Raw genomic sequence first — 27007 nt, 5'->3', positions numbered from 1 at the left:
AATTAAAAAACATATATTTATATTTAATCAAACCATTTACATACTTCTGAAAAATAGTGTGCATCTTCTTTTAGTGTGTAGTTAGAGCTTAACGTGTTTTAACATTCCTTGCTGGATCAATACTGCTGGCATTCATGAACTTTAAAAACAGAATAGCATAAAGCTCCTATGAATTCCTTAATTAAAAAACATATATTTAATCAAACCATTTACATACTTCTGAAAAATAGTGTGCATCTTCTTTTAGTGTGTAGTTAGAGCTTAACGTGTTTTAACATTCCTTGCTGGATCAATACTGCTGGCATTCATGAACTTTAAAAACAGAATAGCATAAAGCTCCTATGAATTCCTTAATTAAAAAACATATATTTATATTTAATCAAACCATTTACATACTTCTGAAAAATAGTGTGCATCTTCTTTTAGTGTGTAGTTAGAGCTTAACGTGCATATACATTTGAGGACTCTAAGTTGCCATATAGGAATCTGCAGATTAAAGCTTGGGAACTAGCGTTCTGATACTAGAAAATAGTGCTCTGCTGTATTTCTCCCTTGGCGCAAAGGACCTAATCAAATTCTCTACCTTGAATTGGGATATTCCTGGTGTCGTGTTCATTCATGATGTCTTTAGCTCTCCCAGAGACAGTCTTTTATGGTGGCAGTAGTACAACTGCTGTGAAATAGAAAATTGTCTTTAAATTAGTGACTTGGTTCTCTTACAGATCCCACCAGCACCACCAAGACCTGACTTTGATGCTTCAAGGGAAAAACTGCAGAAGCTTGGAGAAGGAGAAGGGTCCATGACAAAGGAAGAATTCACAAAGATGAAACAAGAACTGGAAGCGTATGTGATTTTTGTTGTTGCTTTTGTTAATTGTGTTTGTTTTAATGCCTTTTTTCTGTGCTCTCTGATGTCCTATCCTTTTCATCGTTTCACCACAGTGATCCTTTCTGAAAGATGCAGGTTTAAGCCAAACAACCAGTTTTAATGATCATGATCAGAGCCTACAGGAAAATTATAGAATAATTATCTGCATTGTAAAATTCTTTAAATTAATGTTTTAATTAGACTCTGGAAATTGAAAACAGAGGATCCAAAACTTTATTAAAAAATAGTGGAAAGGGAAACATGACTNCAATATGTAAAACTTTTTTTTTTTTAAAGATTTTATTTATTTATTCGACAGAGATAGAGACAGCCAGCGAGAGAGGGTACACAAGCAGGGGGAGTGGGAGAGGAAGAAGCAGGCTCATAGCAGAGGAGCCTGATGTGGGGCTCGGTTGAACCCATAACGCCGGGATCACGCCCTGAGCCGAAGGCAGACGCTTAACCGCTGTGCCACCCAGGCGCCCCGGAAACATGACTTTTTAAAGCAGAATGTAACTTGTTTTGTTTTTTTTATTTACAAGGTCTTAGTCATTGCCAACCTGGTTTTCTTTTTTAGATATGTGCATACTACCCAAACTTCTGTTTCTCATAGAAATATGCATTGAGCAACTCTGCATATATTCTGTTTTCTTTTCTAAAAATATATGTGTGTGTATGTGTGCGTGTGTGTGTAATTTTTGCCCTCCTTTTTTCTGCCTCTGGCTTCTGGGTGAAGGAAAAAGAATAGGAGCAAAGTAACAAGAGAATAGTTTTAAAATGTTTTTCATTAAATGATTATTAGTTTCACATATACTAGAAATGTATTAAATCCTTGAAAAAATTTTGAGATAGTTTCTATTTTATTTTTAGCATACTTGCTAAAAATACCAAATCTGTTCCCTTTTATTAACATTTGAAGTAATATTAGATTTGCAGTATATTATTTTTCTGTATTTTGGGAACTATACAAGGAGATACTTTCCTTGCATCATCATCGTCACCTCCATCACTCTTTTTCTGGTAATTTCTCCTCTTCATGCATTTGCTTTTCTCCTCTTCCACTTAGTTGCAGCTTTTAAGCATATATCCACATGGCTGCTAGACTCCTCTTCAGAACGCTAAATTCATTTGACAAGATAAATTAGCAAAGTAGATCTCTTTTGTCAAAGTGTAAGGTGTCAGGTATTTTAAGACTTTTGTCCATGCTGGGTGCAAGCCATAGTCTGAGAGCAGACAGAGATCTATACTTTTATAGTTATAAGACTGAAAACTGGAAATTAGCAGAGCACATTAATATGAAAGAATCTGTGGTTTTCCAGTGGCCCTGATCATGATTCTTTTGTGGTCTGGTTAGGGGTTGGATAACAGAGAACCTTGGGTTTATTCTACTGCTACCTCCATCCTCTGCATCCTTCTTTTTTGTCTTCACTGAATGACTACCCTCACAGAGATCAAACTTCTCCCAACATTGGTCCTGCTGGTTTGCTGGTATGTAAAATTTATCCTCCTTGCACGTAGTTGAAGCAAGAATATTGGGCCTTTTCCTTGAGTGTTTCTTTTTTCCAACTGACATGTATTACTATATGATCGCTGTGATTCACTGATGATATTAAAATATTTTAAACACAGTTTTTCAATGTAATAACAAAAATTAGTCTCCACGGTATGCTTTTTTCTTGTGTGTTTGGGTCATTAGATGAAAATAATGTTAATGTCAAAAATATGTTTACTGAGGTTTGGATTTTTTTTTTTTTGGTATAAAGGTGTTTAAGTGCAATAATTATCTAGAAATTGAGTCGTAAAGATTGTATCAGATAATTTGTAGTATACTTTCTCTGGAGCTGAAAACAAGCCCCTCTGTAGTTACCTTTAACATCAATTTGCATAGGAAGAAAGGTTCATAAAACCTAAAAATATTAACATTTAAATATAATAAATACTATTAACTAGCATGAAGCCTTTTCAGAGCTGGGTTTTACATATTTTATTAACAGTTCAACTAAAATCTTTGTTTACATGGGTTATATCTTTGTATCTTTAATTTTGCATTTAGTATAATTCAGAGTATTTGTTGAAAAAATTGTTGCAGATGATTTTCTAGTTGATGAGGTGTTTTACCTTTAATTTTGTATATTGTTTCTAGTGAATACTTGGCAATATTCAAGAAGACTGTTGCAATGCATGAAGTGTTCCTATGTCGTGTGGCTGCACATCCTATTTTGAGAAAAGATTTAAATTTTCATGTCTTCTTGGAATATAATCAAGATGTGAGTATTGATCAAAGTAGTGATCAAAGCTTATTTTTAGAGTTACTAGAAAAGGCAGAGAATAGTGAAATGACCCTTTTTTGTAACATTCTTATATTTCAAGGCAGTTTAAAATGACACTTCTGTAGTGGTAGTAAGGTACTTCAGTAGAATTTAAGTAGATTAATTGAAGAAATAACGGTAAGTTAGGTTACTACATGGGATATTGATTTTCATCCTGAACCGTGAACTTCTTAAGGAACAGGGTTATCAACTTGATTGTTTCTTAAATTTGAGTTTGGAGTCCTCTGAAACCTTATGGGGAACCCCAGCAAGGCGTTTAAGCTAAAGAATTCCAGATTATTTTTGAGTTAATCATTGACTTTTGATCTCTTTCACTGACCTTCTACAGTGCGATTGCTCCTAATCTTCCTCCCTCCCTGCCTGGAAACTGTTACAGTGCAAATAGAAAAATTGATGCGATTGAGCTTTAAAGATTTCTTCCTTCACAGTACCGGCAAAAAAATGTTTAATGGGTGGGCAATACGGATCTTGGGATTTATATTTGGATGACAAAATTAACTTAATTTTAGCAAAAAAAGAAATGTAGCATGGTGCCAGTTTTCTTATAAGTCAACATCAAGATCAAAGAATTTTGTATATATAAATTTGGCCTTCTGGTTTGGTTTTAGTGGACATGACAATGACAATAAAATGTCCTAAGTCTAGCAGTAGAGAGAACACGTTTTTTTAAAAGGGTATGAAGTAACTCAGGATCACAGAAACATAGCACTTAAGCATGGGTACGTTCACAAGTGTACATGTGGTATGTGATACTGGCATTGGTCGTTTGTAACTAGGAATTGTAAAGAATGCTGGTTTTATATTATGAATTATAAAAAGCAAAAATAATTCGCGAGTAGAATTGCCTAAGAACACATGATATAGAATGCTGTCATCAATTTTTTACCGTTATGTGTTTGTTTTTCCTCAACTTTATTCATGGCCTGGACCAAAACCTTAATAGTAATTGGTAGAGCAGCATAGGTATACAGTGAGGTGTGGTATTATCAGCTCAAGGCCGCTTGTGCTAAAGGAGCCTCATGCTCCACGTACTCGATCCCATTGCCAGATCCCTTAGTGCTATCTGAAATTACATATCTGTATTTTTTTTTTAAGATTTATTTATTTTAGAGCAGATGCAAGAGCAGGGAGTGGGAAGGGGCAGAGGGAGAGGAAGAGAATCTCAAGCAGATCTTGTCACAGGACTCAGTCCCAAGACTCAGTCCCAGGACCCTGAGATCACGACCTGAGCCTAAATGAAGAGTCACACACTCAACCTACTGAGCCACCTGGCGCCGCATATATATATATATATATATATATGTATTTTAAAATTTGTATATTTATTATTTGTCTCCCTCTACTAAAATATAAGCTCTCTGAAAGTAAAGCTTTAATTTTTCACTATTGTATCCTCAGTACTTTAGAATAGTGGCTGACAAGTAAGTATTTGTTAAAATGATAAGTGAATGAGGGGCCCCTGAGTGGCTCAGTCAGTTAAGCCTCTGCCTTCAGGTCTTGTCATGATTCCCAAGTCCTGAGATCGAGCCCCGAGTCAGGCTCCCTGCTCAGTGGGGAACCTTCTCCCTCTCCCTCTGCCTGCCGCTCCCCCTGCTTCTCCCCCTGCTTGTTCTCTCTCACTCACTCTCTCTCTCAAATAAATAAATAAAATCCTTTTAAAAAATGATAAGTGAGTGATTATTAATTGTATAGATCAGCTTTAGAAATAGCTTTCAGAAATCTTAGGGTTTCATAAGTTTTCTCACATCAATGTAGATTTTTCTTCCTCCCAAACTAATACATGCTTAATAGAGATAATGATGTGATACATTGTAATAACCCTTTTAGTATCAGCATATGGTGTTTTGGAGAAATTCTAAAAAGACAGGAAAGTGTTTTGCAAATAATTAGTAGCAGGACACCTGAGTGGTGCAGTTGGTTAAGCGTTGGACTCTTGATTTCCACTCAGGTCATGATCTCAGGGTTGTGAGATTGAGCCCCACATCAGCAAGGAGTCTGCTTAAGAGTCTCTCGCCCTCTGCCCCCCCCCACCCATGCACGCATGTTCTCTCTCTTTCTCTCAAATAAATAAATCTTTTTAAAATACGTAACTAATTAATAGCAAGTACATTAACGGGTTATAGAAGATCATAGGCCCAAAACTAAAAAGTTTTTCTTAATCTTGTTCTGATGATGTTTCTCAGATCTTTACTCACTTCACTGGGGCAGGAAAAGCAATCTGTCTGTGCTATTTTGTTATCTAAGTTTCAGAGGGTCAGGGACTGATGAGCTGTTGAAGTGGGGCCAGGGTGCTTGAAGTCTAAAAAGGCCATGGAGCATCTAGGAGGCCTGGAAAAGCTTGTTCTAGCATTTAGTTGTGTGAGAAGTAGTCAGTGTTGTAAGGAATTACTGCCTTTAGTGTTGCTTTACTTAGGTAGCTGTGTACCTTCTCTGTTTCTGCTAGGTATAGTCTGAGTCTGCTTAACGGTAGGTTAAATATTTAACCTAATTAACACCCTAGTGTCCATTCAGTTCTTGCTACCTTATCAGTGGCCACACCCAGGACCCTACCTCATGTCTGAGTTCTTAAACTCTATAGTATTAGTAGACTTCAAACACAGACAACTCTCTTTTTCCCTATTCCTATTTTGGTTGTTCTTTGACTCACTGGTACATCTAAACCTTTGACCTCTCCTGCATTTTGACCCTGTTAGCAGCCCTTTTGTCTTGTCTTCTTTCTCATCTAGCCTAGATTGCCTGCTCCATCATTTGTAACAAGATTATGACTTTAGGGCCTCCTGGGTGGCTCAGTGGTTAAGTGTCTGCCTTCAGCTCATGGCATGATCCTGGAGTCCTGGGATCGAGCCCCACATCAGGCTCCTCCACTGGGAGCCTGCTTCTCCCTCTCCCACTCCCCCTGCTTGCATTCCCTCTCTCGCTGGCTATCTCTATCTCTGTCAAATAAATAAATAAGATCTTTAAAAAAAAAAGAAGATTATGACTTTAAACAGCTCTCTCCCATTTTCCATAAAAGCTCATTTCAACTTGTAGCAGTTCCTCTTGATGAGCAAATGACCTCGTTCACTGGGAAGTGGAAGCCAGGCAGAAATCAAATCCTGCAACTCCATGTGTCTCCCCCCCAAGCCTTCAGCAACTGTGGCAGCCACACTCATGTATTAGCTTTCTTTTTCTTTTCTTTTTTTTTTTAACTTCTTCCTTTCCAATCTGGACACCCTTTTAATTTCTTTGCTTGCCTAACTGCCCTGGCTAGGACCTCCAGTACTATGTAAAATAGAAATGACAAGAGCAGACATCTTTGTTTTGTCTCTGATCTAAGGGGGAAAACATTCATTGTTTCACTGTTAAGTATGATATTAGCTGTGGGGTTTTCATTGATGCTCTTTATCAAGTTGAAGTTCCCTCCTGTTCCAAGTTTGTTGAATGTTTTTGTTATGAAGAAGTATAGCTATTGAGATGATGTGGTTTTGTCCTTTATTCTGTTAATATGATGTATCACATTGTGCCTTTCCACTTTGATGAAGATACCGTTCTAGCTCTCCTGTATCCCATGTACTCCTGTATCTTTGGGATCTCTTCTGACTGAGTTTTCTTCTTAACTCTGTAGCTTCTTCCTAGTCTCCTTCATGAGTTTTTCCCTCTGTATATCTATTCATTTAAATCTGATGCTTCCTAGGTTCCTCACTGACTCCTCCAGAAGTTTAGAAGTTCCTGTGGGGGCACCTGGGTAGCTCGGTCGGTTAAGTGTCCAACCTTTTTTTTTTTATTTTTAGGATTTTATTTATTTATTTGAGAGAGAGAGAACACGAGGAGGGGTAGGGAAGAGGGAGAAGGAGAAGCTGACTTCCCACTGAGCGGGGAGCCCAATGCTAGGCTCGATCCTGGGACTCCAGGATCATGTCCTAAGCTGAAGCCAGGCACTTAACCGACTGAGCCATCCGGGCGCCCCAAGTGTCCAACTCTTGATTTTGGCTCAGGTTGTGATTTTGGGTTCATGGGATGGAACTCCACATCAGGCTCCACGCCCAGAGGGGAGTCTGCTTCTCTCCCTCTGTTCCTCCCTACCCCTCCACTTGCTCTCTTTCTAAAATAAATGAATAAATCGTAAAAAAAAAAAAACAAAAAAAAAGTTCCTCTAGATTTCTAATTCTATCAGTTCTCCCTGAGTGATGTCATTGACTCCTGTGGCTACAGGTACTCTAATATACTATTAACTTACAAATCTGTATCACTTCTGAATCCCAGCCCTCTTTATTAAATAGTCTCATGAAAACCTGTGTTTAGATGTCCTTTTGGCATTTTACCCTCAGCTTATCTCTTCTTTAAACCCATGCTTCCGGGGCACCTGGGTGGCTCAGTAGGTTAAGCGTCTGCCTTCGGCTTGGGTTGTGATGCTAGGGTCCTGGATCAAGCCCCGTATTAGGCTCCCTGCTCAGCGGAGGGCCTGCTTCTCCCTCTCTCGCTCCCCCTGCTTGTGCTTTCTCTCTCTTTCAGATAAATGAATAAAATCTTAAAAAAAAAAAAAATACAAAATAAACCCATGCTTCTTGTGTGTCCTCTGTCTCAAAGAAGGTGCCACCACCTTCCAATTCCTTAAAACCTAAAATTACTAAGGTGCTGGGGTGACTCAGTTAGTTGAGCAACCAACTCTTGATTTTGGCTCACATCATGATCTCAGGGTCCTGGGATCAAGCTCCGAGTTGGGCTCTGTATTCAGCATGGGGTCTGCTTGTTCCTCTCCGTCTGCTCCTGCACCTGCTCTCTCAATCTCTCTTAAATAAATTAAATAAATAAAGTCTTTATTTTATATTATTTTATTTTATTTTATTTATTTGACAGAGAGCACAAGCAGGGGGAGCAGGAGAGGGAAAAGCAGGCTCTCCACTGAGCAGGGAACCCGATGCGAGGCTCGATCCCGGGACCCTAGGATCGTGACCTGAGCCAAAGGCAGACGCTTAACCAACTGAGCCACCCAGACACCCCTAAGTAAATAAAATCTTTAAAAAAAAAACAAAAACCCTAAAAATTACTCATTACTCTTCCTACTTCCGGTTCCTATTAGGGAAACGGCAAATCCTGTCTGTTTTACTCCCTTACTATATTAGGAATGTGTCTACTTCTTTACATCACCAGACCTCAAGATTCGTTCTGACTTTTATAATTGTTGACTGGATTATTTTAAAGGTGTTTTTTGTTTTTGTTTTTTATTTTGAGAGAGAGAGCATACACATGCGCACAGAGGGGTAGAGGAGAAGGAGAGAGAAAATCTTCTTTTTCATTTAAATTCAATTTAATTAACATGTACTGTATAATTAGTTTCAGAAGTAGAAGTCAGTGATTCATCAGTTGCATGCAACACCTCTCATTACTTCAAATACCCTTCCTTTATGCCCATTACCCAGTTACCCCATCCCTCCACCCATCTCCCCTACAGCAACCCGTATTTTGTTCCCTATAGTTAAGAGTCAAGAGAGAATCTTAAGCAGGTTCCACATTCATTGCAGAGCCAGGTGCAGGGCTCCCATCTCACGACTCTGAGATTATGACCTGGCCCGAAATCAAGAGTCGGATGGATCCTTAACTGATTGAGGCACCCAGGCGCCCCTGTCCTTGACTGGATTCTTGAAACAGCCCTTGACTGTTCATTCAGCCTCCAGTCTTATCTTTCTCATCTCCTAAGTCTGTATTGAGTTCCCTTGGTGTTCTCCTAGTGCCCTATGGATTCTCTAACATTGTACTACTCACCCTCTGTTTAATCATATGTTTCTCTGTATTCTCCTCTGTACCATAAATTACTCTAAGAGTAGGCACCACCTTGGGGCACCTGGGTGGCTCAGTCAATTGAGGGTCCGACTCTTGATTTCGGCTCAGGTTATGGTCTCTGTCCTGGGATCGAGCCCCTGTTGGGCTCCATGCTCAGTGGGGAGCCTGCTTGGGATTCTTTCTCTCTCTCCTTCTGTCCCTATCCCAGCTCAATTCCTGCTCTGTCGCATGTGCTCTCTCTCTCTCAAATAAGTCTTTAAAAAAAAAAAGAGTAGAGACCACCTCATAATCATTTTTATATCATGAACACCTAGCGTAGTGCAGGATTTTAATACACATTTGTCAGTGGTTTGTTAAATGAGTGAATTAATGAATTAGTTAATCTTAAAAATGCAGTTTAAGAGAACACCCAGAGTGCATTGAGAAGCCTAAAAATAAAGCAGTTTTGAAGGGTTTCATGAAGAGACCTGTTAATTTGGATGTTTAATGACATCTGAATAGAATTTTTGGTAGGAAGAGAGATACCATTTCAGGTACAGAGGAATCTAAAAGTTCAGAGCTTCTTTTGAGAACTATTTGGAAGATAAGGTTCTGTGGAGGTAGGGTGGTGGATGGAAAGGTAGATTGAACCAGATTGTTGAAAGTCTTGAATACCCTGCTAAGGGGATTGGCTTTCAATCTCTATAAACATTCTGAAACTCTGTACAGGTATTGAGTAAGGAAGAGATGCTCAAAATTTGATTTTGGAAGTCATCAACAGAATGGATTGAATTGAGGAAATGAGGGATGTTAACTAGTAGTCCAGTGTAGTAGTTAGGCAAGAAGTCATGAGGTTTTTCACTAGGACAGTGGAAAAGAAAGGGACAGATTTCAGGCATTTGATGGTAGAACTTGAGCTGTGAGAGACAAAAAGAAGTTGTAGCTTGTTTCAGGATTTTTCATTAGAGGTGTGGGGTTTAAGGGAATATGTGGGACTCGGAGAGACTGGTTGGATGGAGGGACCATGGATAGGGAACCAAGAAGAGGAAAAATTTGGAGATTCGATTATAATGAATACTATCTTAGTCTAATGTGGGTTTAGGAGAATCTCCAAGGATATGATGTAGGCAGTTGAAAATAGGGCTTGAGGTTCAGGAAAGAGCTTAGGGGTAGTGATCATGCTCCGTGAATCATTTACATAATGGTGAACATTGAAGCCATGGCAGTAGATACAGAAATTAGATGGACATTCCTGTATGGGACACCCTGACAGCAAGTGGTACAAAGACTTAGCTGCTTCTCAGTTTTGCCTTTAGATAACCATTCTTGCCATTTAGAGTCACCTTTGTGTCCCTTATACTGTAAGTTTCTGATCCCTAAAACAGGACAAGACATGATATTTGGATGAGTTCAGGGTGAAGAATTTGCAGAATATGGGGGACCTGGGTGGCTCAGTCGGCTAAGCATCTGCCTTTGGCTAAGGTCCCAGAATCGAGCGCTCATTGGGTTCCCTGCTTAGCGGGGAGTCTGCTTCTCCCTCTGCCCCTCACCCTGCTCATTCTCTCTCAAATAAAATAAATAAAATCTTACCAAAAAATAAAAAAAAGAATTTGCAGAATGTATTTGAAAGCTTTTACAGAATCATATGTTGGTGTATTAGACTCCAATAAATTTTATATCTTTAAAGGAACTCCTGGATTAAATTTTTAGTTGTGTTTATATATTACTATATATATGATGAGAAGGCTACTTGCAATGGTATTATCAAATATACTTATAAAATTTGAGCTATCTAGGCATTATTGTAGATCACCTGAATCTGAATCTGAATCTTTGGGAGTGAGGCCAGCCTCCTCTTTAATACCCTAAAGTTTGAAAGTTACTGATAAATGTGATGAAGTTGCCACTTTATTAAAGTTTAAAAAACCAAGATCCTTTTGTGGTTGCCATTTTGACGTCAGAGAATAAGAGGCATTGCTTTCCATTTGTAATCTTAAAAAATGGCCAACTTTAGTTTACCTTTCTTTCAGCTGAGTGTGAGAGGAAAAAATAAAAAAGAAAAACTTGAAGATTTCTTTAAAAACATGGTAAAGTCAGCAGATGGAGTAATTGTTTCAGGAGTAAAGGTAAGATTTTATTTGATTAACAGAGGTATTGGTTTGAGAATCTACTTCTTTTAAGAAGATAGATTTGAGATTCCAACGTACAGATGCCTTTATTGTCGTAAAAGAGGAGTGTGAGAAGCAGAATGCTCCGGTCTGGGAACCTGGGCCCTGCCCCGGATTCTACTCTTCAAAGAACTTCCTTCTCCCAGGGGTGAGAGGTCTATAGGTCCAAGGGAATTTGCCCACCTGGAGCACATACCCCTTCCCTCCAAACTGGACTATGCTTTAGGGATCTGGAACCCCATATTTCCTTGCCCAAATCTGAGGCCTAGTTCCAACCCTTTCTCTTCTGTGGGCCTCTTCCCCGAGTTCATCCTCCAGTGTGTACATTCATGGGTGGTCAAGGGTGACCGTGGAACAGCTGGGGAGAGGGAGGGCTCAGGGGAGAAGATCAATGTGCAGGATAGAATATCCATACACATGGGGTTTCTCTGGGTGCCTTACAGAGCTGCAGGATAGGGCACAAAGAGGGGCTGCCTCCCTTTGTACACTTGCCCTGGGCCTTGGCCTTACAAATGTTAGGGGCAGACTTGGGTTCAGATGTGGAGTTAGAAGAGCTCCTTTGAGGTTTTAGTCTTGTTGTGGGGTGCCTGGTTGGCTCAGTTGGTAGAGCATGGCACTCTTAATTTCGGGGTCATGAATTCAAGTCCCCATTGGGCGTAGAGCTTACAAATAAATATATAAACAGGCATATTTTAAATTAATATAAATAGCACCTAAGTATTTCTTAATGATGTTCGAAAAATGGTACAAGAATTGATTTATCTGAAGACTCTAACCATTGAAAGAGAAAAATGTTTATATTACATTATCAAGCAGATATTAAGAAAGAGATAAATAATGCTGCTTTGTCATCAGTGCCTATTTTTATAGATCATCTACAGTGAAACTTAGGTGAAAAGTACTATTTATTTGATTTTATACTTTGGTTTTTCAGAGACAGGTCAGTTGGTATGTTGACAGTGCATGTGTCGTGCTGCTTTCTAATAAGGACTCCACTTTCTTCCATTTTGGTGCTCCTTATGCATTAATATTGAACATTTTTCTTAGCATTAAGTGTAAACCACTATATGGATTATGATTTTGGTAAAGTAGTAACTAACGTTTTTTGAACATTTACAATGTGGTGTTTGTTAATCCACGTTTTATTTACTCTTCAACCCTACAAGTTGGATAGTTTTATCCCCACTTTACCAGTTAAGAAAATTGGTACACATGAATTACAGATTTTAAAGGACATTTTGTTTAGTACTGACTTTCCCATGTTCTGTTGATGTGGATTTGAATTAAATCATTTCAGCTGGTGCTTTTTCAAAAAATGCTGTTTTAGAAAGGAGGAAAGTACTTCTAATAATTTTTATTTTTAATGTATATCTGGCTTTGTTTCAAAAAAGATACTAGCTCCCAGAAAGCTAGTTTGACCGTGTTTCCCCAAAGCAGTCAGAGAGGGCTGTAATGACAAAGGCCTGGCAGCCTTCAGGAATGGCTCATAGAATACGTAGTAGACCAAGAGAAATAGATTTGGACTTGTCTATCAAAATTTTTTTCTTCTCAAAAGCAATTGATTACTCCCCCTGGCAGTAATGTATTTGTTGGAGAGGCAGGACTGTAGACACAGAGCCCAAGTAGGAACACTTCGGTGTACAAGATGTGAACATGAACCATATGGGAGGATCTAAGCCTTCAGCTGCAAAACCACTGCAGATTGCTTCCTGGATAGATAGAAGTGCATGTCTGTATAAAGTCTGAACTTGATGAAACCATTAGAACCTCTGATTATTAGAGGATAGCTGTGCTGTTTCACTGATCTTTTATGATTATAATGGTTAAGTGGTTTATGTATTACACTAAAGCAAATAAATGAAAAATTATATTTTCTTTTGACCCTATAGGATGTAGATGATTTCTTTGAGCATGAACGAACATTCCTTTTAGAATATCATAACCGAGTTAAGGATGCATCTGCTAAATCTGATAGGATGACAAGATCCCACAAAAGTAAGGTTTTTCTCTGTGGCTAAAGCTTACATTTTTATAATGGAATAATTGTAAGTTACTATGTTACTTATAGTTTATAAAAGTCTTGATATAGAACAGTAGTTCTAAAACTGTGGTCTGTCAAGTCTTGACCCTAAGGCTCTTTATTTTTAGCAAGTCTGTGAGGTCAGAACTATTTTCATTGTAATCCATGATGCTTTTTGTGTTTTTCACCATGTTGACATTTACACTGATAAAGCAGAAGCCATGGTGGATAAAATTACTGGTGCCTTAGCACAGATCAAGGCAATGGCACCAAATTGTGCTAATAGTCACTATATTCTTTCCTGCAGTGCATTTGCAATTAGGAAAAAAAAATTCCATTAAGAATATCCTTGATAGGGGAGGCTGGGTGGCTCAGCCATTAAGCGTCTGCCTTTGGCTCAGGGCGTGATCCCGGCGTTGTGGGATCGAGCCCCACATCAGGCTCCTCTGCTGTGAGCCTGCTTCTTCCTCTCCCACTCCCCCTGCTTGTGTTCCCTCTCTCGCTGGCTGTCTCTATCTCTGTCNAAATAAATAAAATCTTTAAAAAAAAAAAAAAAAAAAAAAAAAGAATATCCTTGATAGGGGAGGCTGGGTGGCTCAGCCATTAAGCGTCTGCCTTCGGCCTAGGTCATGATCCCAGGGTCCTGGGATCCAGCTCTGCATCGTGCTCCCTCCTCGGCGGGAAGCCGCTTCTTCCTCTCACACTCCCCTTACTTGTGTTCCCTCTCTCGCTGTCTCTCTCTGTCAAATAAATAAAATCTTTAAAAAGAAAAAAAAAGTACCCTTGATAAAGCAGGTAAAATTACTAATTGTAATAAACACTTCCCTCGAGTTCACTTTTTTAATATTCTGAATGGTGAACTCTGGAAGGTATACATAAAGCACTTTGCGTACTGAAGTATAATGGTTCTCTTTAGAAAAGCACTTTAGTTGCAACTGAATTAGCCAGGGTTTTTTTTTGTTTTGTTTTGTTTTTTCCAAAAAACACCATTTCTACTTGAGAGAACAGCTGACAAACTATGATTATTCAGATTTGAGTATTTGGTAGACATTTTCTTAAAAATTAAGTGAGTCTGTCACTTCAAGGAAAACAATTGACAGTATTTGTTGGCAATGATAAAAGTCAAGCTTTCCAGCAGTAATTAGAATTTTGGAGAACTTGTATCCATCTTCGTAAACTTGCTTCACAATAATTAAAGACTTGTCTGAGGAGATCGATGATAATATGTGAATGTGGTATTTTTGATGTTTATTTATAATGAAATGTGACAACATTTGGAAGATCTACATAAATCATTGAACCAATATTTTCTAAATGATCAAGTATATAATGTTACAAAATCATGTATGTAAAACATTCATTCAAAAGTTCAAGATGGACTAATGTTTTAACAGCTTTATTGAAGTATAAATTGATATCAGTGAGTTGCAATGTTCAAAGTATACAATTTTATAAGTTTTGACATATGTGTAAAATCATCACTACAATCAAGATAATGAACATATCCATCACCACCAAAAATTTCCTTACAGCCCTTTGTATTTTCTTTTGCCCTGTCCCCAGACAACAATTGACCTGCTTTCTGTCTCTATAGATTAGTTTGCATTTTCTAGAATTTTACATGAATGGATCATACTATATGTACTCTTTATTATTTGGCTTTAAAATTCAACAAAATTATTTTGAGATTCATTCATGTTGTTGTGTATATCAAGAGGTCATTCCTATTTATTGCTGAGTATTACACTATTGTATGGATATACCACAGTTGTTTATCCATTCAGCTGTTGGTGGACATTTGGGTGTTTGTTAGCTTTAGGCTGTTATAAATAAAGCTGACATGAACCATCTATATGTAAGTCTTTGTATGGACATGTGCTTTCATTTCTTTTGAGTAATACCAGAGAGTGGCTAGGTCATGTGGTAAGTGCATAATTAACTTTTAAAGTTTTTCCCAACATGGGGGCGCCTGGGTGGCTCTGTCGTTAAGCATCTGCCTTCGGCTCAGGGCATGATCCGGCGTTCTGGGATGGAGCCCCGCATCGGGCTCCCTGCTCTGCTGGGAGTCTGCTTCTTCCTCTCCCACTCCCCCTGCTTGTGTTCCCTTTCTCGCTGGCTTTCTCTCTCTGTGTGTCAAATAAATAAATAAAATCTTTTTTAAAAAAGAGAGTTTTTCCCAACATGAAATGATTGTACCATTTTACATTCCTACCAGTTGTGCATGAGAGTTCCAGTTGCTCACATCTTTTCCAAAAGGATATTCATTCTTTCTCCTTTTAGCCAGTCTTATAGGTGTCTCAGTGTGATTTTAATTTGCATTTCGCTAATGAATGATGGTGCTGAACACCTTTTCTTATATAAGTTCTCCAGCTTTCTTCTTTACCAAAGTTGTTTCGGCCCCTCTTGGTTCTTTACATTTTCATATGGATTTTTAGAGTCAGCTTTGTCACTTTCTACAAAAATGGTGTCTGGGATTTTGATTGGCATTGTGTAGAATCTGTAGGTCAATTTGGGGAGGATTGACACCTTAACGATATTGATTCTTCTGATAGATGAATATAGTGTATTTCTCCATTTAGTTAGGTCCTCCTTAAATTCTCTCAGCAATATCTTATAGCTTTCATTGTGCGGATCTTATACACCTTTAGTTAGATTGATCCATAATTATTTTTTTTTTTTTTTAAAGATTTTATTATTTATTCGACAGAGATAGAGACAGCCAGCGAGAGAGGAAACACAAGCAGGGGGAGTGGGAGAGGAAGAAGCAGGCTCATAGCAGAGGAGCCTGACGTGGGGCTCGATCCCATAACGCCGGGATCACGCCCTGAGCCGAAGGCAGACGCTTAACCGCTGTGCCACCCAGGCGCCCCGATCCATAATTATTTTTGATGCTGTTGTAAATGGTGTATTTTTTACATTTCAGTTTCCAGTTCTTTGCTAATATGTAGAAGTACAATGTATTTTCTATATTGATCTTATATCTTGCAGTCTTACTAAATAAACTCACTTATTGGTTCCAGTAACTATTTTGTAGATTCCTTAGGATTTTCTACACAGATGATCATTTGCTAATAGAAACAATTATACTTCTTTCCAATTTTTATTTCTTTTCTTTGCCCCGTTGTACTGAAGCTATACCTGTAGCTCCAGTACAGTGTGGATGGGAGTGGTGAGAACAGGCATCTCTGCCTTGTTCCTATCTTAGGGGAAGGCATTCATTCTTAAACCATTAATTACGGTGTTTGGTGCAGGTTTTTCCTAGATGCTTTTTATCAGGTTGAAAAAATTCTCTTATAAATTGTTTTCTGAGAGTTTTTCTTTTAAGTCAGGAATGAATGTTGGATTTTTATCAGATGTTCTTTCTGCAACTACAGTGTTGAGATAATTACATCATTTTTCCTTTTTAGTCTATTAATATGATTAATTGTACCGATTGATTTTCAAATGTTCTTGGGATAAATATCCCTTATACCAGTAGAGTTTAAATGTAATAGAGTTCAGGGACCCTTGGGTGGCTCAGTCGGTTAAGCAGCCTACTCTTGATTCAGCTAAGGTCATGATCCCAGGGTCCTGGGATCACTCCTTCATCAGGCTCTCCTTCTGCCCCTCCCCCCACTTGTGCGCACTCTCTCTCTCTCTCTCTTTTTCTCTCTCTCAAATAAATCTTTTTTTTTTAAGATTTTATTTATTTATTTGACAGAGAGAGACAGCCAGCGAGAGAGGGAACACAAGCAGGGGGAGTAGGAGTGGGAGAGGAAGAAGCAGGCTCCCAGAAGAGGAGCCTGATAGGGGGATCGATCCCAGAACGCCAGGATCACACCCTGAGCTGAAGGCAGACACTTAACCGCTGTGCCACCCAGGGGCCCCCAAATAAATAAATCTTTTAAAAAATAAGTAAATAGGGACAGCTGGGTGGCTCAGTCATTTAAGCATCTGCCTTCTGCTTAGATCATGATCCCAGGGTCCTGGAATAAAGCCCTGCATCAAGTTCCCTGCTCAGTGGGTAGTCTCCTTCTCCCTCTACCTCCCCCTGCTCATGCTCTCTCTCTCAAATAAATAAATAAAATCTTTAAAAAAAATTTTGCAGGTGAAATAAACACAAAAAACAAAAAATTTCAGTGTACTGTAATCAGTCCTGTAATAGAAGCGTACATTCATGCTAGGGAAACAAAGCACTATAAAGGTAGAAGAGAATCGTCTGTTAAAACTGAAGAAAATATTGGTGATTCTTCCTTATTCTGTTTATTTGGCCAAATGGAAAAGTGCTTTTAAGAAAGATGGTTGTGGACCCCTTTACAAAATCATAATTATTACATACAATTAATTACATAACAGTTCTACAGAATTATAAAGTAAAATTTATTTTTTCATGATGCATGAACTTAGCCTGGACTATGAAAAATTAAGTTTTCAACATCACTGTAGTGTATAAAATCAGGGCAGTTTGCTTGTTTTCTGTGATCATATAATGATATAACAGCTAAAGAGGGTAGTGTTCTCAGAGCCAGATATTAGGATCCAGGAATTTCTTGCTCTAAAAAATATTTTCAGGGTCAATTTAAGCATAAAATATTAATGTATTTGATATTAATCACAAATCATTTTTGATTTCTGCCTGAATAAACCAACCTTTATGTGATTTTTAAGTGTTATTTTCTTTAACTTAAACTTTTAGGATAATAGTGAACAATCTCACATATAGAAGTTACCATTCAGAGTCTGAAGTTTGTATTCACAGTTTCTTTATGGGGGCACCTGACCGGTCGGCTCAGTTGAGTAGAGCGTGCAACTGTTATATGAGTTTGAGCCCCATGTTGGGTATGGAGCCTACTTTAAAAAAAAAAAAAAAAAACTTTATGAAAGATACCAAAACAGATATGTTTTGAATAATTTTAAAAAGTAAATAGAGTCACCAAATGTCAGTCTTATTTGTTGACTGTAACTTTGTACAGCATAAGAAAGTACAGTGTAAGGATTAATGTTTTGTTAGAGAATAAACAAATTAAACCTTGTAGAAATACTACTGGCATAAGTGGGAATTCCATACAAAGTAGGCATGTCTCAGATTTCATTAATAATAGCAAACATTTGTATAATACTGTACTTTCTATGTGCTAGGTATATACTAACATTTATTAATTCTATTTAGTCTAAGTAATTACATGGAGCTGGTACCATTATTATCCCCATATCCAGATGGGGAAAGCAAGGCATACACAGGTTAAGTGATAAGCTCAAGGTCATATAGCTGGTAAATTGGGATTGGACCCTAAACAGTTTGATTCCAGTTCCATGCTCGTAACCATTGCACTATACTATCCTTTTTCTGAAATGAGTAATCTTTTCTCAACAAGTTGTCCTATGGGGTGAGCCCTAGGAAAAATATTGTGCTGAAGTTGAATACTACCCAAGGGTAATGGTGCTGCCACCACTCACCTAGCTTCCCAAGCTCCATAATTTTCCCTCCTCCTCAGGTCTCTTGTTTGTCAATCCTGCCTATTACGATTCCTAAATATCTCCCAGCTTTGTCATTCCTCTCTGCTGTCACTGTTTTTGCTATCTTGATGTGACACAACAGATTCCTAGTTGGCTACTCTGCCTTCTGTGTCTCCATTTCTAGTCTTTAATCCAGGCAGCAGAATTTGTTATCTAAAATCTTTAATGGTTGATTTTACCACTACTGTTATTTTAAAATGTTTAGTAATACCCATTCTTACAAGATCAAATCCAAACTTTATCATATCTTAGAAAACCCATTTTTCCCCCTAAGTTACTTCCGGTTTATTTTTCCATCTTCAACTCTATCCACTCTCCCCTGTACCCTGTAGTGCCTTCTTTCTATAAGGCTGTCTGAATATACTGCGCTCTTTTATGTCTCTTTGGCCTTTATCCATGCTCTCCCCTCATTTTGCCTGGTAAAGATTTGCTTATCCTACAAGTTCTGACTCATTCAGTAGTGTCTATAAATCCTTCCCTAACTTACTCAGGTGGAATCATCTGTTTCCCCTGCTCCCATAGTAGTTTGTTCCTATTTTTAATATAATATTCATCAGCTTATATTAGAGCTGTTGTCATTTCCTTCACCAGACTTGGGTTATTTCATGCTGCATACACATTGTTTGGCAGGTAGGTGCTCAGTAAGTATTTTTTAAGTCAATGAATAAATATATTAAATTCTAAAAATTTTTTCCATAGGTGCTGCAGATGATTACAATAGAATTGGTTCTTCATTATATGCTTTAGGAACTCAGGATTCTACAGATATATGCAAGTAAGGATTCTGATTTAAAGCATTAAATAAAACAGAAAAAATTTGTCGGCAGCCTGGACACACAGAATATTTCTGACCCAAGAAGCATTTAGAATATCTTCTTCAAAATACATCAATAATAAGGCGCTTCTTATAAACTTGGATTGGTGTCCTTTTTTTTCTACCATTTCTCTCTTATTTTTTAAATCTGAAAAGTAAAAATTGACTTGAAGATATAATTTTAACATTTACAAAGCTTTATTTGATGAAAATTGGCTGATATATGTACGTAAGGAAGAGGGAGACAGAATTTATGTCAAAATGTTCTTAGGTTTTGATGAAGTTTATTATACATAAATGTTTTAGAGTTAGAATATACTATATATATGTATATATTTCTTTGAGGCCAAATTGACTTTTAAAGTAAGATGTGATGCTATCAGTTTATACTTTTTAAAGAGGCTGGCTGTTCTAGTTTATAATCTTAGGACAGTCCTAGAGTGACCTGATGGGAAGGTATTATGCATGTTAGTATAGAAATGCTCTCTAGATATTTGCCTACATAGCTGTCCTTTATTTACTTCATACTAGTTTTTCACATTAATCTAACCATAGTTAATTTTAGTTGTTCCTATAATATTATTTAAACCCAACTCTTCATTGAAAAATAATCCAAACTTTTTTTCAACTTTAAGTGGCAAAACTGTTTTCATAGTTTGTCTTTTTTTAACCACATCCTTGAACTTTTTTCTAGTATATCCTGTCTTAGTAGACATGTAAGATCAAAATTTTTTGGCAAAACAAGGTACTATATAGCTTACATTAATTAGCATGCTACCTTCCCAGTTAGTTCCTAACTCTTTGATAAGAAGAAAAAGTCAACCTTGCCGTGCGTTAAACCTGTCAAAGCAAGTTCTTTTTGGTAAAACAAAGTTCATAAAATAGTGTTGTAGCTTTCAGTAGTGCTTGCCTCAATCCAGTTAAAACGTCACGAGTAATTACATATTATTTCACAGAATACCCTTTTAATAGTTTGACATTGTGAAATTTTTTAGTTGGTGTCAGCATTTGAGAGAGAGGCTATCTAGTTAAAAGTGAACATGAATTCTGGAATAGAAATTGGTTATTCATTTCTGTTATTTTCTAAAACAAAGCAGCTCTATTTGAAGATGTTTACACATAGTATAGATAACTTCAAGAGCTCCAACTTTAGTGTTTTCCTTTTAAGTCAGCCTCTTTGGATCTGGTTGGTGTACTTCTATAGTAATTTTGAAGATTAGGCTTTATTTAGTATTATGTGGCATATTGCTAAAGAATTTAAGGAAAAATTTTTTTAATTTAAATGTTTGGCTTAGGGGTGCCTGGCTGGCTCAGTCAGTGGAGCATGTGACTCTTGATCTCCGGGTTGTGAGTTCGAGCCCCACATTGAGTGTAGAGATTACTTTTCAAAGTATATATGAAATAAATAAATGTATGGCTTAGACTGGTACCTTGAAATGGGAAGATTTTCTGTAACAGCAGTTTTCAAGTAATCTGTTTTATGGGTGGAAGTGTAGAGGTGTTGAACTAAATCAAGTCTGCAGTGAACAAGACCATTAAATATTACTGTAATGAAATAAGAAAGTTCATTATTAATACGGTTTGGGGGCATATGCTCTGAACATTTGAAATGAAAAATCATTTCAAAGCTGGCTTCTGATGAAATATTTTTCCCTTCCAGGTTTTTTCTCAAAGTTTCAGAACTGTTTGATAAAACAAGAGTAAGTACTGTCCGTTAAACTTTGAGAGTCTAAATCTTTGCATGCAGTAGTGTGTAACCTGTTATGGTTGTGTTTAACTTTATTGAGAAAGATGAGCTATACTTCAGAAGGATGAAGAGACAGATTTAGATTTGAAAAAATTTGAGGGTTTTTTCAGGAAATTCATTTTTTTGTTACGGCTTTCTGGTATTTCTGTAAAAGTTCACATTCTTGATCAGAGAACATGTTCATTATGAAACAGTGTTTATTTTTATGAAGACTGATCTTCTGGGGCTTTGTAAGCTAGAAGAAAGTCTTATTAGACTTACTATAATTTTACCAAGATGATAATTGCTTTTGATCCCGCATGGCATTGGTTTAAAAATGGGTTGTATCGGGGTGCCTGGGTGGCTCAGTTGCTTAAGCATCTGCCTTTAGCTCAGGTCATGATCCTGGAGTCCTGGGGACTGATCCAGGTGTGGAGCCCAGAGTGCAGCCTGACATCAGTCTTTGTGCTCAATGGGGAGTCTGCTTCTCCCTCTCCTTCTGCCCCCCCCGCTCCCCCCAATGCACACTCACTCTCTCTTATTTTTTTTTTTTTAAGATTTTATTTATTTGGGAGAGAGGGAGAGAAACAGCATGAGCTGGGGGGAGGGGCAGAGGGACAAGGACAAGCAGCCTCCCTGCCGAGCAGGGAGTCTGATGTGGGGCTCAGTCCCAGGACACTGAGATCAGGACCCGAGCCATAGTCAGACACTTAACCGACTAAGCCACCCGGGCGCCCCTCAATCTCTCTTAAATAAATGAATAAATTTTTCAAAAAATTTAAAAAATTAAAAAAATAAAATGAGTTGTATAGATACGAGACAAATATACAACTGCAGAAAGGTGTAGTTCATAGTAATAATTAATGTTGACATAGTCTTGCAGGGATCAGTCTTAGATACAGTAATATTTAAACACTTTGATAAAGTTGATAGAATAGTGAAAATATTTATTAGAAGTTTAAGGGTACTTAACTGAGAGTGGAGGTGGCTAGTCCATTGTAGAAATACGATTTCAACACGACTTTGTCAATTGAGTAATGTGTAGTGAAGGTAATGGAAAGGAGATATTTTCTCACAAAGGAAAGAATCATTAAATACATAAATGTTATGCTGAGGTCCATTATTCTGCTTTTGATATTTGTACCAATGAGCATTTTCTGGGAAGATATCATTGTTTTTCTATGTGTTTACATCAAAAGAACAGGGATTTATCACAAAACAGCTTTATGTGTCAGTAGATGTGCAAGTACATGTCACGTGGAATTAGATGTGCAAGAGATTTATTGGGAAGAACAAAAAGGAAGGAGCAGGATAGACATGAAGAGCCTTCAGATCGTAGTGCAGGTCTATACCTGTGAAAGGAGAGGGCAGGGGAGAGGGGACTGGGTAGGAAGAGTTTCAGACCATAGCATAGTTCCAAGAAAGTTTTGTCCAGGTCAGCCAGAGGGGCTCATTAGAGGGAGTGCTGCGTCTGACCGGGTGGGCTGGCACTGCTGCTCCTGTGCTCTGTGATTGGGAGTGGCCGAGGCAGGGAGGGGAGGGTGCATCACAGCCTCCGAAGGAGTATTGGTCTGGATCCAGAGAGATTGCATTTGGGACTCTGGACCATCTCTGCTCCTTGCAGTAGGAGACCTATGTGGCACATAGCCACGACAATCTTTATTTCTTTTAGTGTTTTTGTGGTGTTCTGGTTATTTGCTGTGTTCACAAACCATCCTAAAATCCGTAGCTTAAAACGACATTTTGTTATGCTAATGAAGTCTAGGTCAAGAATTCAGAAGAGAAAGCAGAGATGGCTTGCCTCTCTGCTCCATGATGTCTGGGGCCTCAGCAGGGAACTTATGAAGGCTGGGGACTGGAATCTTCCTCTTTCAGATGTCTGGGGGGTGATACTGGCTCGCAGCTGAGACTTCAGCTAGGGCTCTTGGCTATGGCATCTGCATGTTGCTTTTTCATGGAGCTGCTTCAGCTTCCTCACAGTGTGGTGGCTAGGTTCCAAAAGAGGTAGAAAGCAGAAATCACTAGTTTCATTAAGGCCTGAAAACTGTCACAGCATCACTTCTGTATTGATCAAACAGTCTTAGGGCCCAGATTCAAGGGGAGGGGATATATATACCCAGCTTCTTAATGGAAGGAGAGGAGCCATATTTAAAAGCACCTGACATCCATCTAGCATATGACCTAGATTTATCTAAATCAGTTTATCTAAATTTATCTAAATCAATTTTGAATATACTTTGTCCATTTATCTGTTAGATTAAGAAGTTTCATTCACTTGGAGAACTTGCTAAAATAAAGATACCAAAGTCTCAAAAAAAAAAGTTTCATAAGTTTATTTCTCTATAATAAAGGAATATTTCTTAAGAAACTTCAAGTTTTTTTCTTTTTATTGAAGTATATTATACATACAGGAAAGAACACATATCAGAAGTATACAGTTCAGTGAAATTTTTACAAATTTAACACACCCATATAATAAACACCCAGATCAAGAAATAGAATTTTTACCAGCAGCCCAGATGCCCTGGCCCTCTCAGCTGCTGAGTCATTACCTCCTGCAAGGGTAGCCACTATCTTTGCTTCTAACAGCAGAGATCAATTTTGTTGTCGTATTTTATCTAAATGCTTTATGTTGTATGTATTCTTGTATGTCTGGTTTCGTTTACTCAACATTACGTACATAAGGTTCATCCATGTTTTTGCATGTTTGTATAGCTCCTTCATTCTTCTTGCTATATAGCTTTCTTTTGTAAGAATATACGTAAATTTATTCATCTGTTCTGTGGGTAGGCATTTTGGATAGTTTCTAGTTTGTGGCTGTTTACAGATAGTACTTCTAAGACCATTCTTGCATACCTTCAGCTGAAAATAAGTATGTATATCTGTTGGGTGTGTATAACCAGGAGGAGAATTAGGGGTCTTAAGGTCTCTATGTGAAAAGCTTTCAAAGGTAGTGCCAAATTGTTTCCCAAAGTGATTGTACCAATTTACATTCCCACCGGAATAAATGGGAGCATTGGGTTGCTGCACAAGCTTATATTTGTTATCTTTTTTATTTGAGTTATTCTGCTGGATGTGTAGGGTTTTTAAATTTTAACTTTATTTCAACAGTAATTTCAGACTTACAGGAAAGTTGATAGAATAGTAAAAAGAGGGGAGCCTGGGTGGTTCAGATGATTAAGCGTCTGCCTTTGGCTCAGGTCATGATCCTGGGGTCCTGGAATGGAGTCCCACATCACACTCACTGCTCAGTGGGGAGTCTGCTTCTCCCTCTCCCTCTGCCTTTCCCCGCCACTCATGAACGCTCTCTCTCTCTCAAATGAATAAATAAAATAGTTTAAAAAAAAAAGAATAGTACAAAGAATTCCTGTACATGTGTCACCCAGATTTCCTGAATGTTAACATTTTCTGCATTGCTTAAAGTGCTTTTTCCCAAAAAGTCCATGTTCATTTTTTCTGCCCTTTGTGCATATCTCTTTTTTAAAAAGATAAACATTAATTTTAATATAGTCAAGGGGTGCCTGGGTGGCTCAGTTGGTTGAGTACCTGCCTTTGGCTCGGGTCATGATCAAGGTCAGGGATCAGGCCCCGCTTTGGGCTTCTTGCTCAGCAGAGAGTCTGCTGTTCCCTCTCCCTCTGCTCCTCCCCACCTCTCATCTTCTCTCTCTCTCAGATAAAATCTTTTTTTTTTTTTTTTTAATTTCTTTATTTGACAGAGATAGAGACAGCCAGCGAGAGAGGGGACACAAGCAGGGGGAGTGCTCATCTTCTCTCTCTCTCAGATAAAATCTTTTTTTTTTTTTGGCTCGATCCCATAACGCCGGGATCACGCCCTGAGCCAAAGGCAGACGCTTAACCGCTGTGCCACCCAGGCGCCCCTCTCAGATAAAATCTTAAAAACAAATACTTGTTAAAAATTTTAATATAGTCAATTCAATTATCAATGATTTCCCCTTAATATCATCAAATATTGAGTGTGTAGATGCTCCCAATTGCCTCAGATGGCTTTTTACAGTGGAGTTCGTTTGAGTTAGGATTCAAACAAGGTCCCTATATTGTATTTGGTTGACATAATGCATCTTTTTTGTTTTATTTTCTGTGTGTATCTCCAAACTGAATTGAATAGCTTCATCTTTTTAGTCTGACATGGCTGCTTCCCATTTTATCCCAGCTCAAACTAACCACATCTGTTTATTACTCTTGCGTGTCTTCAGGCGCATTATGTTAATGTTTTGACTATGTTTTCTGGTTGTTATCAGTAGGAAGATTGATTTGAATTACCTAGTCTTCCGTTATCAGCCTTTATCACTTTATTTTTTTTAGGAGGGGCAGAGGGAGAGGGAGAGAGAATCTTAAACAGGTTCCACGTGCAGCGTGGAGCCCAATGCGGGCTCCATCTCAGGGCTCTGAGATCATGACCTGAACCGAAATCAAGAAATCAAGAGTCAGACCTTTAACCGACTTAGCCACCCAGGAGCCTCATCCTTTGTCACTTTAAAATCATGTGTACCTATCATTGAAATGGTGTAACAAGAGAGAAATATAAGTGATGCTGAAAGATAAACTCATTATTGCCAAGAACTTGAGTCAAATAGAGTCCCTCCATAAATTCACTAATCACTTGATTTCACTCTTTTTTCTGTTCATTTTTAGATTAAATAGGAATGGATACTGTAGTTACTTATAACTTCAGTTTTTTTTTACAGTATTTAAGAAAGAAAACATGGGCTGTAGAATATAATATGTGCTAATTAAATGCTGGATTTTTCCCCGTTTCAGAAAATAGAAGCACGAGTGTCTGCCGATGAGGACCTCAAACTTTCTGACCTTTTAAAATATTACTTAAGAGAATCTCAAGCTGCTAAGGTAATTTGATTGTTCGCTGTTCTTTAAAACGGACTATTTTATAAAAAGCCATCTCTTCAGAGGTCTTTAGACTTAAGATTGTTAATGATTATCCTTGATTTTAAATTAGATTTTTAAGTGTGAATTTTTTGTTCACCTTTTACAAACTGTTGGTCAGGGAACCCCACATAAAAGTTTCCTCTATAAATTTCTGATATACTATAATCTAGAACTTTTTTTTATGAATTTGGCATATTCATTTAGATAAAATGCTTATAAAAGGAAAAGTAAAACCCCCTAAATAACAGTCTGTATAGCTGAAGGATTCCTAAGTCCTCTATTGTGGGTGAGAGAGCTGTAAAACCAAGATATGTTTTATTTTAAGGCAACTCAAATTTTCTTTTGGAAGTCTGTCTACATGTAAGACTAAAACTCTTACTATCCAAAAATATTTAACAGAAACATCTGAAAAAACACAAAAACTTAGTGGCTCAGATACTGTAAATTCAGGGTGCCTGAGTGGCTCAGTCAGTTAAGTATCTGCCTTCATTCGGCTCATGTCAGGATCCCAGGGTCCTGAGATCGAGCCCCATGTTGGGCTTCCTGCTCAGCGGGGAGCCTGCTTCTGCCGCTCCCCCTGCTTGTACTCTCAAACAAATGAATAAATCTTAAAATAAATAAATAAAAATAAATAAAATCTTTTTTAAAAAGATATTCTAAATTCATTGTTAATTTATGAATCAATATATTGTACAGAAAATTCCCACGTGATCAGTGGTGCTTTGAACACCAGTTTTTCATTCCTTATCAAATCATAAATATCCCTTAGGGCACTTGGCTGGCTTAGTCAGTAGAACACACAACTCTTGATCTCGGGGTCATGAGTTCAAGCCCCATGTTGGGCATAGAGCTTAGTTAAAAAAAAATTATAGAAGGGGCGCCTGGGTGGCACAGCGGTTAAGCATCTGCCTTCGGCTCAGGGCGTGATCCTGGCGTTATGG

At 38.0% G+C, this 27007-nt stretch overlaps 1 protein-coding gene across 1 annotated transcript in view; it reads left to right on the top strand.

Moving 5' to 3' along the window:
* The window catches only part of SNX6 (sorting nexin 6), a 48021-nt gene that overhangs the window by 16684 nt on the left and 4330 nt on the right, over positions 1-27007 (top strand). The window contains exons 5-11 of the mRNA XM_019803324.2: positions 723-844; positions 3012-3135; positions 10968-11063; positions 12995-13100; positions 19321-19396; positions 21096-21135; positions 25941-26027. Of these exons, the coding sequence (XP_019658883.1) occupies positions 723-844; positions 3012-3135; positions 10968-11063; positions 12995-13100; positions 19321-19396; positions 21096-21135; positions 25941-26027 (651 nt within the window). The remainder of the gene's footprint in view (positions 1-722; positions 845-3011; positions 3136-10967; positions 11064-12994; positions 13101-19320; positions 19397-21095; positions 21136-25940; positions 26028-27007) is intronic.

Source organism: Ailuropoda melanoleuca, chromosome 20, assembly GCF_002007445.2.
Source record: "Ailuropoda melanoleuca isolate Jingjing chromosome 20, ASM200744v2, whole genome shotgun sequence".
Lineage (NCBI taxonomy): Eukaryota > Metazoa > Chordata > Mammalia > Carnivora > Ursidae > Ailuropoda > Ailuropoda melanoleuca.
This window is presented reverse-complemented; position numbering and strand designations above follow the sequence as displayed.